We start from the raw sequence: 18,003 nt of genomic DNA on the forward strand, positions 1-18,003 counted from the left end.
AACTTTTTCTCTAAATTAAACAATTCTTGAAATTTAATGATTTTATTCTCAACATTGTATTTCGACTTTTTTTTCTAGAAATTTAATGAGTTTTTTCTAAATGCAATGGCTTTATTCTTTATTTCTCATCATTTTATTTAAACTTTTTTCTCTAAATTTAACAAGTTTTTTCTCAAAACACGACGACTTTATTCTTGAAATTTAATGATTTTATTCTCAACATTGTATTTTGAAATTTAATGAGTTTAATCACACATTATAATGACTTTAATCTCGAAATCCTCTTCTAACTTTTTTCTTTTTCTTTTCTTTACTTTTCTTTTCTTTTCTTCTTTTTTTGGTATTTCAATCACCCACATCACTTACAATCAACAGCAATCAGCCTTAAATTGTAATCAGCCTTGTGTTAGTGTTTTTAATGTTAACCAAACAACAAAGGAAAAAAAAAAAACACATACTGTTCTTGAACTTTACAAAGGATATAAAGTCTATTTGGTGTTATTTATTTGATTAGCCTACTTTATTACATTTCTGTACCTGAAAACTACTGTTAGACCTGCCTGAAAAGCATTTCATTTGTATCTTGGTTGCATAACTTGCATTGAATTTATTTGTGTTGCTCGTAATTTCATTATTTGTTCCTATTTTATTGCTGACTGTTTAAAAATGTAGGCTATTAAAATTATATGAATTAAGCTAGTAGTTTTAGTTGTGGTTTCGGGAAATTGGAATAGAGGATTATGAACTTTCACTATTATCTAAAATATTGGTGTCATAACTGTCTGATTTTGTTTCAAGGGATGTTAAAAAATAGTTTTGGCATCACTTTAGTATAGGGAACACATATAAACCATTAACTACCTCTTTTCCCTCAATAAACTCCTAATTTACTGCTTATAAATAGTTATTAAGGTAGTTGTTAAGTTTAGGTATTGGGAAGGATTAAGAATGCAGAATAAGGCATTAATATGTGCTTAATAATTATTAATAAATAGCCAATATTCTATTAATATGCATGCTAATAAGCAACTAGTTAAAAAACTTGTTACCAAATGTAAAAAAGTTACAGTTTTTAGCCCCATTATTTTTTCCCCTGTTTTAGTTCAATCAAAACTAGGGAACAAATAAAACGAGTAAACAAATTAATAATTCATGGCAACAATTAAACTAAAACAAGAGAACGAATTAGTAATTCGGTGGCATGATTTACTAAAACGAGAACGAATTCTTAATTTTTGGAACAAATTTTTCATTTTTATTTTGTCCGCATGTCATGTGTGGGGCTCTGTAGGCCAAAGCCAATGTTAAATCTCATGTGGCACTTATTATTGAGTGTTCATTTTGGATCCTGCTAGCACCTACAGTATCCTGAGCTGTGATGTCGAAGGCAGCAGACCTTGAAAACACATTTCACACTATTAAGAGCGCTGCAAAAAAAAGGGCACTGCTTACATATGTTGCTTCCAAAAAAAAAATCTGAATACACGGCTGCAATTTGACAGTCGATGCTTTTTTTGGGTCCTGTTACTACATCAACCAGCAGGAACTAACCGGTCCGTGCGAACCAGCCGAATCGTGACCTATTTGAATAGGTAGGTGGTGTCGCTAGATTTTGACAGGAGCCGTAGATATTCGCACATGCTAACCTTAAGTTTAATGAAGCAGCCCAAACTGCCATCAAAGCGATTGTGCACAGCGTGTGTTCTCTTTAAATACTGATGATCATATCCGCACGCTGTGTCAGGCCTTTTGAGCTTCTTATAAAGCTCGTCTCTCGTTATGTGTTTTTAATGCCGTCGATTTCCTTTGTGCCGTTTCTCTAGCAACTGCTCAAGCTTCGTGAGGATCTGAAACAGAGAGAGATGGAGCTGGAGAAGAACTCAGAGGAAAAACAACAGCTCGAAAGCCAGATCCAGAGTCTGAAAGATCGGATTCAAGCCTTCCCCACATCACACGCTCTGCCCGTGAGTAACAGATGTCTCTCTCTGTCTGGGGCTCCTGTCTGTGCTTGTGTTGCGTCTTTGTTCTTTTATCTCTGTCTGGATTCGGTGTGTTCTGTCTGATGAGGAGGAAGAGGACGAGGGCGAGAGGAGATGAGATGGCTGTCAGTTTGAGGACAGCGTGTATTAATGAGTCTGTCCTGCTGAACGCTCTCCAGGGAATCAGATCAGAACGGGAATATCTGATTCCCTGCGCTCTAATTAAAATAACATGAGCTCAGGATGAGTCTCGGTGCTTGAAACAAAGGAAAACAGTGAAATTCTTGCATTAGACTCCGTTGTTTACAAGGAAACAGCCATTTGAATACCTTCATGTTAACGCATAAACATTACAGGCTTTATTTTAGAGATTTGATGGCAATGATCCAGTTGTGATGTCTGAAAAATAACAAAATATAACAGTGGTTCTCAACCTTTTTGACTCCGAGGCCAACTCCACATCCAAAACAATATTCAAAGGCCCTCCCATCTACCTGTGGCTCTTCTGCTGTAATAGAAATAAATAATGTCAGTTTATTGTACATCTGTATTTTTATTTTTTAGCATTTTAATTGAAATTATGTTAATATAACTTAAATTAAATTATTTAAATGCCACAAGAGGGCGCACTGAGAGAAACATTAATGCATCGCATTAAATTGTTTATTCAAAGCAATGAAATAACATGACTGTTTCGTAAATTTCGTAAATTGCATAAGCATTATGAACATAACAGCATCGTGTTTTTATGCATAGTTTAATACGAAGAGCCGTAGCACTGATCACACAGAGTACTTTTTTTGCATTTAAAAACATGACATGCAGTAGAATGGGGGGGGGACTTTTTTTTTTTTTTTTTTTTTTTTTTAAGTTAACTTTGCATGGATTTCTGAACATGCGGCTCTCTTGTGCGCGATGTGAGTGCAACTGTCTGTCTCGCATATGTTTACATAGAAAACAATGGAAAAGCAGCACAGAAAATGCATTCTGTTATTTTAAATTTGATGAATATTTGAAATTCAAATTTTAATTTGACAGGCCTAATGTGCTCTGATTGGTCGGCTCTGTCGACTAGTGTGTTGTTGTGATTGGTCAACAGTTTTGAGCATGTTTCCCTTTACCATTACTGCAAGTTTCAAAACACTAATGTGACTCAACCAGACTCCGCCCTTTTATTTTGTGAATGGCTTGAGAATTATTTAAATGAGGAATATTGTGATGTGTTTGTTCCTTTGAGAAAACTCAAGACTACAATGGAGGCGTTTCAGGGAGTTCAGAAACAGTGATATAGAGAATAACTCCCATTGGAGGGACTTTTGAACTTTTCAGACAGCAACTGAGCACGAATTGGATTTTTTTCAGTGAATGTTTTTCAACTTTTCAGTTTGCCCCTATTTGGGTGTGAGCAAAAACACACAGTTTTTGTGTGTGTCCCTTTAAATGCAAATGAGCTGCTGCTCCCCGCCCCCTTTCCAGAAGAGGGCGGAGCATTAACAGCTCAACAACAACAAAGCTGGAGAATCTCACGCAGCCAAAATGACGAAAGTGTTCAGCCTTACATTGTTCAAACCGGAGTCGACACTGATGGAGAGACTCAGGAAGAAGTTACAACTTTTAGTCGTTTCTGAATGGTTAGTGGATAAATTTATGTAGTTGCTGTGGAGTTGATTCAACTCATCCACTAGCATGTGTCGTCATGTTCATCTTTTGTGTTGAATTGACCCTCGTTTGGCGTAAAATGACGGCATGTCAACAACACTCTACTACAACAACTCTTCCTCTTCTCTAAAGCAGCCCAACATGGCTCCGCCCCCTTTGTTGCGTGTTCTCGGGGGCGGGGTTTATGTAAATTTAAGAATCTCATTGTAGTCCCTACCAGCCGTTTGTTGTACTCCTTAAACAGAAACTATCTCCTTTGCATTGAACTTTGAGCGTCGTAACTTTGCAGATGATGTTTATGCTCAAACAGCAACATTACACACTAACTAAAGTTAAAAAAGTGAAATCATAATCAACCACCCCTTTAACACTGTGTGTAATTCTTGATGAATTTGTGCTGACATGCAATTGCGTGTCACGTTGACGTGTTATGCTTGTGATTGTGCTTGTTATCACACAATCTTGAAGTGAGGGAACTCTCCTGGCAAAATCACTCTCGCTGTTCACATATAGTGCTCGTGTTGATGAGCGGGCCCACAAAAAACTTGTCAGAAAATGCATCTTCCATTTGGTCCTCTTAAAGGCTACAGGTCTTCAGTGTGATCAGCGCACGTGTTCCCGACAGCAGCAGCAGACGCTAATGAAAACTAATGGCACCTCTGCAGCGCCGGCCGACACGCCACACCAGCGGCTACAATGAGCCGCTTTCAATTAACCGCGTGTCACCGCCGCTGTCCTCAACACAGCTCTTATTCAGGGAAACCTGATGACTGTGTTGCTTAAGGGAACCAATCCCAACAAATGTTTTAAAAACTAGTCATTCATGTATGAAACTTAGGAAAAGTGACATTTTAAATCAGATCGAATTTCAAATTTAACTTCCAAAAGGTAATGGCAGTTTGACAAGGCTAAACGACGCCCGCCCCAAAATTTGATAGCTCGTTATCTTGTACAGACAGATGTTGTTATCTCGGTTTTCCTTATCTGGTAGCGTGGAGCGGATCGTTTTAGGTTAAGTTTGAGTTTTATCACCTCCAAGACTAATCATTTTGGAAATGGTTGGTCGGCTACTCGTAATTCAAAGCAGGAAGAGAAGGAGAAATGTCTGCATGTGGTACAGCCGTGAGTCTGGGTTGATTGGCACTCTGCAGTGGAATTTATCTCGGCACCACTGATCCATGCTGAAGGAGAGTTCAAGGCATCAGCATGTGCATTGATGAATCACCTGAGACAGACTCATTAATGGAAGAAATGAAAATCAATTTTAACGCAGCCATTCCTCCTATAGATCTGTGCCCATCGGTTGTGAGAGCAGTTTATTGTTTTCTGCTAGATGAATGTGTTGCGTATGTCATACATCAGCCTGTACGTGTGTGACTCAGTGTTTGCTCTTCCGTCTCTTGCTGTGATAAACTTCATTAATATTTTTTCCTAGAGTTTCGTGCGGCGTCCCAAATCGGCTCACTGCATTTAAAAGCAGGCCTTCTACTTCACAGCAGTGTGATAAAAGACACAAATGTTCAGTAAATAACAATCAATTATTAATAGTTAAATGATTATTTATTTATTTTAATTTGAGTAATTAATAAATATTTTATTGATTACAAGAATCAAATGCAATGATTCTTTTACCAACGTAATGAAAAAGCAGTGGCTAAAGGAAAAAATACATTTTTAATCTTTATTCAAATATTATTTAAGGTTTTGTAGGTGTTGTTGAGTTTGAAGTTGATTGTTTTATTTGTGATAATAATGCAATAAAACATGCCAAATTGTGCAGACATAATTTTTGGCCAGGCTGTCATCAAAAGAAATGATGACCACATGCAAAAACAATAAAATATTAATAACTCATTATGTTGTTGTAGTCAATGAAAGCTTTTTCCTGTCAGCTTGCATTTTTATGCATAGTAAAATAAAACCTGTAGCTGTAGTTTGTTTGTTTTTTTGCAAAATAATTGCTTGCTTAACTAAGTTTAGTGTTTTGTTCTTCCCTCATATTTTATTTTTTTTTAAATATATAATATTTTTCATTGTAATTTGATGGTTTTCTTTTAGGTTCATTAAAAACAAATATCACTTTTGGCCACTGCTGTAGATCCTTATCCTATCTTTTTTATTTTAATATAGAATTATATGAATATAGATATCAACTGATGTGCAGTCACAGGTGCACATCACTCTAAAAAATGCTGGGTTAAAAACAACCCAAGTTGGGTTGAAAATGGACAAACACAGCGATTGGGTTAAATGTTTGCCTAACGTGCTGGGTAGTTTTATTTAACCCAACTATTGTTTAAAAATGTCTGTATTGTTGCTTAAAATGAACCCAAAATATGTTGGAAATTAACATTTATTAATATGTTTAATGAATAATAATGAAACAAAAAACATTTATTAAATTGCTTATTAATAAATGTTCACCTTTTGATGATTATTGTTGTTGCATCTAGTAATTATGTGTCTGATTTGTAATTTCCAACATATTTTGGGTTCATTTTAAGCCAATTTTAATTTTATGGTTATTTTTAAACAATATATGGGTTAAATAAAACTGCCCAGCAGGCAAACGTTTAACCCAACTGCTGGGTTTGTCCATTTTCAACCCAACTTTGGTTGTTTTTAACCCAGCATTTTTTTAAAGTGCAGCGATTGGGTTGTCTTAACCCAGTGGTTGGGTTAAATGTTTGCCCAACCTGCTGGGTAATTTTACTTAACCCAAGTATGGTTTAAAAATGACTGTATTGCTTGCTGAAAATGAACCCAGAATATGTTGGAAATTAACATTTATTAATATGTTTAATAAATTAACATTTATTAGTGAGTTTATTAAATAATAATGAAATGATAAACATTTATTAAATTGCTTATTAATAAATGTTCACATTTTGGTTATTATTGTTGCCTCTAGTAATTATGTGTCTGATTTTTAATTTCCAACATATTTTTTGTTCATTTTAAGCCAGCCATATAGAAATTAACATACAATAGTTAAACTGGCATCATTTAACCCAACCGCTGGGTTTGTCCACTTTCAACCCAACTTGGGTTGTTTTTAACCCAGCATTTTTTAGAGTATAGTGTATATTGTCTATTTCAAAACGGCTTTGAATGTGCTTCATCTAATCAGATTTTAGAGCTGAAACTATCCGCTTTATAATACGAACAATTTACATTTTATGAAGAAAATGTAATCGGTTCTTGCCCCTCTAAAGCTTGCCGTTGGCCAGCCAATATTTTCATGATTTTTTATTATATTCAGCTGCCCCCAGGGCCCTCTGTGTGCTGCCACAAGAAGAAAAAAAAATGAACTGAGTCTATAATATTCTGCTATCTAGATACGGCTTAGGCCTTTCATGGGATTTGTTCACCTTTTTTATCATACAGTAGCTAGACGAAAATCAGATCACTTAGAAAAGTAATAACACGCCTCTGCTCGACAGGACGCGTGATTTGAGATATCTTTCGTGTATGTAGCCCAGATGGTGCTAATCCAAAGTTTAATATATGGATTTGGGGTTTGTTCAAATCCCTAACCGTAAGCATGAGCAATAACAATAGTGATTCTAAATATTCTGTAAGCATTACTAATCTCAGCGGCTTGAAATGGCTGCGATTAAGATGTGCTTCATTAGACTTTCATTGAGCAGGACTAATGCTGTGGAGCTTTGCTGCTTATTTGGCATTTAGAGAAATCCATTTGCAAACCTGACCTTCAACTCTCGCCGTGTCAGGCCTGTGATTCCACTTCCTGCCCTGCGGTCTGTCCCGCGTCCTTTAGTTTCCCCGTGTGAATCGTGTGAGTGTGAGTGTGAGCCTGTGACATATTGCTTGTTGACAGCTCTCTCATTCTTTTAATTGACTAGCTGGAGACGGCCAAGCAGGAGGACAGAGGAAGCGATGAAAGTGCAAATCACGCCAGCGTAAGTGGGAGACGCTGTTCTCCATCTCTGACACATCACACCTCACACCGGTACAGTACACTATGAGCTGTATGTCCCATGACTTTTAGAAAAAAAAAAGAATTTGAAGCACAAATCGCAAAAAAAAAAAAAAAGTTTTATGTAGTGAGATTATTTGATAGAAAAAATTAACCTTCTATGAAAGATTAAAATGTCCTAGTCTTTTCGACTTCTCAATATTATATACAATGCCAATATTTTTTTTTACAAAAAAGGATGCATTTATTTGATCCAAAAATACAGTAAAATCAGTAATATTGTGAAATATTATTGCAATTTAAAAGAACTGTTTTCTACGGAAGAGGATTAGGGCCAAGCAATAATAAAAAAAAATGAAACCATCTCGCGATTAAAGTTGTTAAATTTCAAGAAAAAACTTGTTAAATTTCGAGAATAAAGTCAAAATAAAATGTTGAGAATAAAGTCATTAAATTATGAGAATAAAGTCATTAAATTATGAGAATAAAGTCATTAAATTGACTAATTTAACGAATTTGTTCTCGTAATTTAACGACTTTTTTCTCGTAATTTAACAAGTTTATTCTCAACATTTTATTTTGACTTTTTTTCTCGAAATTTAACGAGTTTTTTCTCAACATTTTATCTCGACTTTTTTCTTGTAATTTAACGAGTTTATTCTCAACATTTCATTTTGACTTTTTTCTCGAAATTTAACGAGTTCTTTCTCAACATTTTATCTTGACTTTTTTCTCGAAATTTAACGAGTTCTTTCTCAACATTTTATCTTGACTTTTTTCTCGTAATTTAACGAGTTTATTCTCAACATTTTATCTCGACTTTTTTCTCGAAATTTAACAAGTTTTTTTCTCGTAATTTAATGAATTTTTTTCTCGAAATTTAACGAGTTTTTTCTCAACATTTTATCTCGACTTTTTTCTCGAAATTTAACAAGTTTATTCTCAACATTTTATTTTGACTTTTTTCTCGAAATTTAACGAGTTTTTTCTCAACATTTTATCTCGACTTTTTCTTGTAATTTAACGAGTTTATTCTCAACATTTTATCTTGACTTTTTTCTCGAAATTTAACGAGTTCTTTCTCAACATTTTATCTTGACTTTTTTCTCGTAATTTAACGAGTTTATTCTCAACATTTTATCTCGACTTTTTTCTCGAAATTTAACGAGTTTTTTTCTCGTAATTTAACGAGTTTATTCTCAACATTTCATTTTGACTTTTTTCTCGAAATTTAACGAGTTCTTTCTCAACATTTTATCTTGACTTTTTCTCGAAATTTAACGAGTTCTTTCTCAACATTTTATCTTGACTTTTTTCTCGTAATTTAACGATTTTATTCTCAACATTTTATTTTGACTTTTTTTCTCGAAATTTAACGAGTTTTTTCTCAACATTTTATCTCGACTTTTTTCTTGTAATTTAACGAGTTTATTCTCAACATTTCATTTTGACTTTTTTCTCGAAATTTAACGAGTTCTTTCTCAACATTTTATCTTGACTTTTTTCTCGAAATTTAACGAGTTCTTTCTCAACATTTTATCTTGACTTTTTTCTCGTAATTTAACGAGTTTATTCTCAACATTTTATCTCGACTTTTTTCTCGAAATTTAACAAGTTTTTTTCTCGTAATTTAATGAATTTTTTTCTCGAAATTTAACGAGTTTTTTCTCAACATTTTATCTCGACTTTTTTCTCGAAATTTAACAAGTTTATTCTCAACATTTTATTTTGACTTTTTTCTCGAAATTTAACAAGTTTTTTCTCAACATTTTATCTCGACTTTTTTCTTGTAATTTAACGAGTTTATTCTCAACATTTTATCTTGACTTTTTTCTCGAAATTTAACGAGTTCTTTCTCAACATTTTATCTTGACTTTTTTCTCGAAATTTAACGAGTTCTTTCTCAACATTTTATCTTGACTTTTTTCTCGTAATTTAACGATTTTATTCTCAACATTTTATCTCGACTTTTTTCTCGAAATTTAACACGTTTTTTTCTCGTAATTTAATGAATTTTTTTCTCGAAATTTAACGAGTTTTTTCTCAACATTTTATCTCGAATTTTTTCTCGAAATTTAACACATTTTTTTCTCGTAATTTAACAAGTTTATTCTCAACATTTTATTTTGACTTTTTTCTCGAAATTTAACACGTTTTTTTCTCGAAATTTAACGAGTTTTTTCTCAACATTTCATTTGGACTTTTTTCTCGAAATTTAACGAGTTTTTTCTCAACATTTTATCTTGACTTTTTTCTCGTAATTTAACAAGTTTATTCTCAACATTTAATTTTGACTTTTTTCTCGTAATTTAACAAGTTTTTTCTCGTAATTTAACAAGTTTATTCTCAACATTTAATTTTGACTTTTTTCTTGTAATTTAACAAGTTTTTTCTCGTAATTTAACAAGTTTATTCTCAACATTTAATTTTTACTTTTTTCTCGTAATTTAACAAGTTTTTTCTCGTAATTTAACAAGTTTATTCTCAACATTTTATCTTGACTTTTTTCTCGAAATTTAACAAGTTTTTTTCTCGTAATTTAATGAATTTTTTTCTCGAAATTTAACAAGTTTTTTCTCAACATTTTATCTCGACTTTTTTCTCAACATTTTATCTCGACTTTTTTCTCGAAATTTAACAAGTTTATTCTCAACATTTTATTTTGACTTTTTTCTCGAAATTTAACACGTTTTTTTCTCGTAATTTAACGAATTTTTTTCTCGAAATTTAACGAGTTTTTTCTCAACATTTCATTTTGACTTTTTTCTCGAAATTTAACGAGTTTTTTCTCAACATTTTATCTTGACTTTTTTCTCGTAATTTAACAAGTTTATTCTCAACATTTCATTTTGACTTTTTTCTCGTAATTTAACGAGTTCTTTCTCAACATTTAATTTTGACTTTTTTCTCGTAATTTAACAAGTTTTTTCTCGTAATTTAACGAGTTTATTCTCAACATTTTATCTCGACTTTTTTCTCGAAATTTAACAACTTTATTCTCGAGATGGTTTTATTTTTTTATTATTGCTTGGCCCTAATCCTCTTCCGTAGTTTTCTATATGAATATATATAATAAAATATAATTTATTTCTGTGATCAAAGCTGAATTTTCAGCATCATTACTCCAGTCTTCAGTGTCACATGATCCTTCAGAAATCATTCTGATATGCTGATTTGCTGCTCAAGAAACATTTCTTATTATTATCAATGATTTATTTGAAAAATGTTTTGCAGTATAATAAATGCTTTTACTGTCACTTTTGATTAATTTGATGTATTCTTGCTATTAATTGTTATAATTATTAGAACTATTTAAACAGTAGTCTATGTACTTTTAAATTGTATTTATATTATACTTTTTTTTTTTTTTTTTTTTTTTTTTTTTGTGCTTATTTAGTGTTTAATGTTCCCAGAATTACAAAAATGAGATTTAAACTCGTGATTAGACAAGAAAATTAGCAAAAACCCATTAGGAAATAAATAGAAAATAAAAAAAGGCTCTTGTAATGTTTAGTTTGACCTGTTTATGGTGATGACAGAAGGTCCTTTCACTTAAAATTAAATTATAATTTACTTTTTTCTTTCCGTCAAACACAGTTATATTAAAAATATTCTGGCTCTTCCAAGGAGTGAATGGTACCCGAAGCCCAAAAAAGCACATCCATCCATCATAAAAATAATCCATACGGCTCCAGGAAGATAATAAAGGCCTTCTGAAGTGAAGCGATGGGTTTTTGTAATAAAAATATCCATATTTATAACTTTATAGGCTATAATCACTAGCTTCCGGTAACATCCGTCCGCGCATTCACAAGATAGTCAAGATCCGGCGTATGACGTAAGAGTGGCGTAAGCTTAGGTGGCGCTCTCGCGGTTCAAACAAACAAACTCAAGCTCCTCCCACATTTCCCTTTAAAATTCTCGTTTTAGACTTCCAATTTGTGACCGGTGTTATCCTCTGTGCTTCCGTGTTCAGTACGTCATGCATTGAGTCAAAGTTCACTCTTCCGCCATAACTACAGTCATGCACAGAAGCCTGAATTCTGGTTCATAAAGTTATAAATATGGATATTTTTTATTTATAACTTACTGATATTTTTTAACTTACTGAGGGAAAAAAAAAAAAAAAGTTGCAGGCCCTATTCGTGAAAAGTGTCTATTATTCTGCTCTGTCCAGTCTTTTGTTCCTTCCACTCTGTTCTTTCTCTCTACATTTTCCTTTCTGTTCAGCACCCACCACCCTCTCCTGCTGTCCCATTTCCCCTCCTCCATCCTCTCGCAGAACATGACAGATCATTACAGGCCAATCGAGCGCAGGAGAACTTTATTTGTCGCAGGATAAATCACTCTGACACAACTGGGCGAAGAGATTGCTGCCCCGTCAGACGGCCGGGGTAATGAGGGGAGGGGCAGAGGGCCTGTGAGAAGAAAACAACTTTCTTTTTTGTTGTTATTTCCTGCCATAGGAGGCGGCGGCGTCGGCCGTGGTGTCCTGCAGCCAAGAGAAGGAGAGCCTGCCGGAGAAGGGTCCTCCCAGCCCAGTGAAGTCCGAGAGAGAGGCTCTGCTCGTGGGTGAGTTTCAACGACCGACGGGAAGCTCTTTTTCACACTTTATCTAATCAGATCTCAGAAGACCTGTACAAAAACCTCTTCTCATTATTTCCATCATCCACAGCTATCTCTGCTAGGGTGCAGGTGTTAATTGCCTGACCAAATGAGCCTCAAATGAGTCACCTCGGATGCTTTTTAATGAGGAACTTTAACATGTCATCCACAGCACAGCCGGAAATGTGTGTGAGAGCGAGAGAGAGGCTGTGAAATGTGCCAAAATTGATGGCCAAAAACTCTGTCTAGGTAGACAGCTCGCTATATTTTGAGAAACAGCCAGAAAGGAAGAAATAATTGACTCTGTGCTGTTGAATTATTAAAAATGAATGCACACCCTGAGGTGGTAATGTGGCCTCAAAGTGAAGGGGTGGTTACACCTCTGATTTTTAATAATTCAGTAATCCAGAGTCATTTACTCCACTTGTTACATGTACATTCGTTTATGCCAAAACATTTTTCATATGTTCAGAATGAGAAGTCGATTGCCGTGGCATGAGAGGAAGTGATATAATCCAGACGTGAATTCTCTGCATGCGTAATTGCCTTGCCGCCGCACTTTTAGCACAGCTGTTTTTATTTGTATTTTATTTGGCTTATTTGCCAGTTCAGTGACCGGAAAGAGTGCTGATCCTGCTGATCCAGCTTCAGTAACCCCTAGTGCTGCTGGTTAGATTTCCATGAGCTCTTTCAGTCCATCAGATCTGCTTTAGCTCTAGTGTTTGAGGAGGACTAAAGGAGAATAGATCAGACGTAATGAAATGTGCATTGTGAGCCACATCACTATATGACCTGTTCATACAGCGGCTGTATAAAGCTGTCACGTTTACTCACTGCAGTCCTGTGCTATGGCTGTGTTCACACTGTCAGTCCAAATCTGATCTGAATTATAGAGGAGGAGCAAAGGCTATAGAATAACACAAGATGCATCACTCGTATTGTTTTGAATTGGAGAAAGTGCAACGCGCAATATGGCGTAATAAGTCCCGCCTTATAAATAAGAGCCAATCGCCGATTGGTAAAGTCACGCATCACTGCAGCAACCGTTAGAAGCTCCGGTTCCTATAGAAACAGTCAGACGTGCGATTCCTATAGAGATGTGGAAACACAATTTCTGAGACAGTTGTTGTCAGATTTCAATGGTGATTTCAAATATGAAATTTAATCAAAAACTTGGCAAACAGTTTTGGAGAATTTGATGTTTCCCAATTCAAAGAGAAGAGATAGAAGCCGGCGAGTGAAATGACTTGTGTTAAAGGGCTTTATTCCATGCTGTCATGTTTACATTTAAATGACCAACTTTATCAAAACTTTGCAGTTGCACGCAATCTTCTGCAGGCCTTCTGTCGTAAGATTTACAGTTTATACTTTTTTAGCAGATAAAAGGCCTCTTAGTGAAATTCTGAAATTTCAGATTGTGATATATGTGTGTTTTTGCTGCGAAATCTTTACTGAATTTTATAAACGTAAGAAACTCTGGTAACACTTTAGTATGGGGAATTAGGGATGCACCGAAAATTTTGGCCGATACTGATAACCGATAATTCTTTATATTTAACCGATATATTGGCCGATAAATCTAAATCCAAATGTTTATAGAATTTTTGAGCGCTTGATTATAAAGACAAAAGTTTCACCATTTAATCCATGTCCCAAACACACAATTATAATGTACTCATTATAATATTATGTAGCTTATATGACAGACTTGCGCTGCACATGTTGCACTTAACTGTATTTTCCTTTTTGAAGTGATTTCAATCATATTTAAAGCAATTCAAAACCATCATGATGAACAGTGCACTTCTGAAGTGTCTCAGCTAAAGGAAATTATCCATTATTTATCGGTTTTAATATATCAGCCAAAGTTTCTTATTAGGCTGATAATGATAACATTAAAAATGAACATATATCGGCCGATACCGATATGGTGGCCGATATATCATGCATCCCTATGGGGAACAATTCTCACTTTTAACTAGTTGCTTATTATCTTGCATATTAGCTGTTTATTAGTACTTATAAAGCACATATTAATACCTTATTCTGCATGATCATATTCTACATCCCTTAATCCTACCCAATACCTACCTTAATAACTATTAATAAGCAGTAAATTAGGAGTTTATTGAGGCAAAAGTCCAGGAAAGTGTTACTGAAATGTTTTATAAATGAATATATTGCTAGTAATATTTCAAGATGAACACTCACTTCACTGAAGCAGCTTAGATGTACCTGATCATTTTCAGAAAAGTCATGTTACAATGTATCAACTTGATACATTAGAATTTTGAGGAATGTTTATTTGCATTTAATTGCATTGCATTATATTATTAATAAAAACTACAGAGCTTTGATCATAAAACTAAGCATTTAAAATCATCTTAATAAGACATATTATTGGAAAATATAGAGTGATGACTGATATTTATATGCATTTTGCAAGTAGTCTCATTTAGTTTCATTAAAAGCTTCATCTTTTGGCCATATAAACATTGTTATTGCTCAGTTTGAATAATATTCTCTTATATTATACGTGCCATAATGTATCAAATATGATACTCAATTTTTATGATATCATTTTATACGTCTTTACAGGGTTAAAAATCCCAGGTATTTCTGGGTAAGAGTGGTTCAGGTCAGTTTTCTCCTATTGATTTCTATCCATCATGGCCTCCTAATAATCCCCATTTAATTGGCAACATCAGTCTGCTCTCCCCTCTGATAAAACACTGTAAATCGAAGCAATTACTACTGTTCCAAGCCCATTTGACTTTCTTTTAGTTAAATAAGGAAATGAATTAATTAAAACAAAATTAGAAATTCTTTAATTGTTGACCACAAGATCCACATGTTGTGTGCGGGGCTCCCAGAATTTGCACCATTTTGCCCTTATTCTCAAGTCATGTAAAAGTTTTGTCTTCCTCTTCACTGTAGCTACACTGCAACCAATTTCTGCTGCATAAGTTGCATGATGATGATTTTTGTCAGTTTTTTTGAGGTTTAAAGCTTCGGTTCACTGCTGATTTTCTCATTTTGTCATTGCTAATCTCTTCTCGCTTCACATGGGTTTGGACTGACATGAGGTTGAGTAGAAAAAATGGCAGAATTGTCATTTTTGGATGAAGTACCCAGCACAGCTGCCAGCTCGGGGTGATTATTTAAGCACATACAGCATTATATCTTCTAGCAGATATGCATTATGCATTAATTAGTGAAACATTACATTATTATGAAAGGTCCATTTTCTTTCACCTTACAATGTTTGGCTTTAGATCAATGTGTGTAAATGGAAAGGTATCCAAACACACTGCAATGAAACCATGTATAATATATAATCTTTGTCTACAGTCCATCAAGACTAATGGAATATTGACTTTGCGGCACCTGTGCGCTTCTCTCTGGAGAGCTGCTTTGCTTCCCTGATCATACCGTAATGCATTCAGAATAATTGAGTTATTCTCAATCACATTCGAGCCAGAAGTGCTAATAGCAGCTGTTATTGTTATTCCATATGTTTGAGTGTGTGAACGAAGCACTCGGCAGGCCGAAGAACAACCTTGATTACGCCAAACAGCATCAAAGCTGCAATTAAACACTTATAATCATTCGGAAAGTTCAAGAGGCAGAGTTAGCCGATGAGGACATCCACTTCAGGGAAAACACCTCAAGTACTTGGAATCATTTGCAAATCAGCGCTGATGCAGTAGTGCTCTGTTCCAAAACCAAGTGAGCTGCCTACTTAGACGGCATTTTAAGGCCTCGTAGGCACGCTCTCATTTTAATAATTATTCTGTCTTCTAAGATACCTCATTTGGGCCTGGATCTGAGGCAGCATTGTATCCTATGTGGGGCAAGCAATGCCAAAATGTTCTTTATATAAATATATTAACATAAGTACACTCAATTTATGTATATTTATCAAAAAAATATTTATATTTTTAAGCCTATTAAACTATTAAGTGTTAAAAATGGTGACTTTCAATTATACTGTAATGCTGAATGGCTGGAATTACTCATTTCATCCCCAGAAATTGAGAAAAAAAATCAATTTAATAGAGACATCAAAGGTTTTGGAACAGATATTAGGTTTATATTATATAGATGAGTTATTTTATCTTTGGCTTTGCTTCCACAGGAATCATCTCAACGTTTCTTCACGTCCATCCTTTTGGAGCCAGTATTGAATATATCTGCTCCTATTTACAGCGGCTGGACACTAAGGTATGAAACACACACACACACACACACACACCAGGATTTACAGTTCAGAGAATATCACTATTTATTTTCAGTTTAGTTAATTATTATTTAGATTTATTTATCTTCAGATGTTTTATTCCAGATGCATCATTAGCCACTCCATCTTACTGTGATTACAGATACTATACTTCAGCAGAAACTGCACCATAAAATGATACCATCAGAGTATAAAGTGCCCCTATTATGCTATTTTAAAGGTTACTCGTTTTGTTTCGGAGGTCTTCCATAACAGGTTTACACATGTCCAAGGTCAAAAAACACTTTAATCTTCTGATAATACACAGTCTGAAAACAGTTCTTCAAAGATTTGGTCTCTCTAAACCAGAGGTGGGGAACATTGATCCTGCAGAGTTTAGCTCCAACCCTGAAAAAATCACTCACCTGCCTGTAACTTTAATAATCCTGAAGACCTTAGCCATTTCTCAATATGCGTTCTTGTCCGTACTTGTGTTCTTGTGGACTTGTGAAACGTCATCAGTCGCTGCCCAACTACTGTTCCAATTCAAAGTTCACATCTAGCCAAGTACAGTTCAAATCCCTGGATGTGTTCTTGATCCGCCCCTTTTATCGAGGATGCACCGAGAGGTGACTTGTGCAGACCTGAGACAGCCAGGTATCCCAGAAGGCATCACGCAGTAACCAGCAAGTAAATAGTAAAGGAGAAAACCTGCATAATTTAAACATATCACTGTTATTATGTCATGATATGTAGTTTTATGAGTTTTTCAGGCGAGATTATACTGGTTTAAAGCTCAAATTTGTGGTTTATTGATAAAGATAGTGCCTTTCTGAAAATTTGATCTGACATTGTCGGAGTTGTGAGATCCAGATGATCACCGGGCGCTCAGCGCTCATGTACCCAGCCGAGAGCAGCCTTACCTCGGCTAATCCTTCTGACGTTTGCCGCTGGTTCTGATGTCTCTGTAGCGGTTAAACATGACATAATTAGCCTTTTGTATAACTAACGGTCGATCTTTGGTCTCATGAATCTATAATTTTTTTCCCTGGCTAATCGTTTTGGCTGAGGGCAAAGTGACGTTTCATAACTTTATATATTTAGGGTATTTAACTTGACCACAACTAAAGCGCTGACTTTGTACGCTTGACTGAATTGTTTGCTTTATTTCTTATTGTATATTCTTATACCTTTTATAATGGCTATCATTGATCATTAAAACTGACATTTAACAAAAAAGAGACAGGGTTGTGTTTTGTTATATTTCATTTTATTACAGTGAAGATAATCAGAATATGCAAATATATTAATATGTTTAATATTTTTGAAATGTAAACGTAAAGAGGCAGGGTTGTTTAATATTTAGTTTTGTTATAAATATGCAGACATTGAAGATAATCAATAAACGCGTTGCCTGAACCACATTTGTGAGGCTGTTAATATGTTTTGTTTTTTTGTTTGTTTTTTAAATAAAACGAAAAGAGGCAGAGTGGTGTTTTATAACACATTTCATTTTATTGTTGCCTAAAATACATACAGAGATAACCAGAGAAGCCAGAGCGAGCTTGCTAAGCTGCATGAGTCGAACTTGCTAAGTCCCA

General features: G+C 34.6%; 1 protein-coding gene across 11 annotated transcripts in view; it reads left to right on the forward strand.

The window, feature by feature from the left end:
• enox2 (ecto-NOX disulfide-thiol exchanger 2) overlaps positions 1 to 18,003 on the forward strand; it is a 287,212-nt gene that overhangs the window by 261,629 nt on the left and 7,580 nt on the right. For 10 of the 11 annotated variants that reach the window (XM_048175873.1, XM_048175875.1, XM_048175877.1 and 7 more), the window contains 4 exons: positions 1,824 to 1,964; positions 7,505 to 7,561; positions 12,045 to 12,150; positions 16,322 to 16,407. In XM_048175873.1, coding sequence (XP_048031830.1) covers positions 1,824 to 1,964; positions 7,505 to 7,561; positions 12,045 to 12,150; positions 16,322 to 16,407 — 390 coding nt within the window. The remainder of the gene's footprint in view (positions 1 to 1,823; positions 1,965 to 7,504; positions 7,562 to 12,044; positions 12,151 to 16,321; positions 16,408 to 18,003) is intronic. The other variant, XM_048175874.1, reaches the window with a different exon arrangement.

The sequence above is a fragment of the Megalobrama amblycephala genome, linkage group LG23 (genome assembly GCF_018812025.1).
Source record: "Megalobrama amblycephala isolate DHTTF-2021 linkage group LG23, ASM1881202v1, whole genome shotgun sequence".
Classification (NCBI taxonomy): Eukaryota; Metazoa; Chordata; class Actinopteri; order Cypriniformes; family Xenocyprididae; genus Megalobrama; species Megalobrama amblycephala.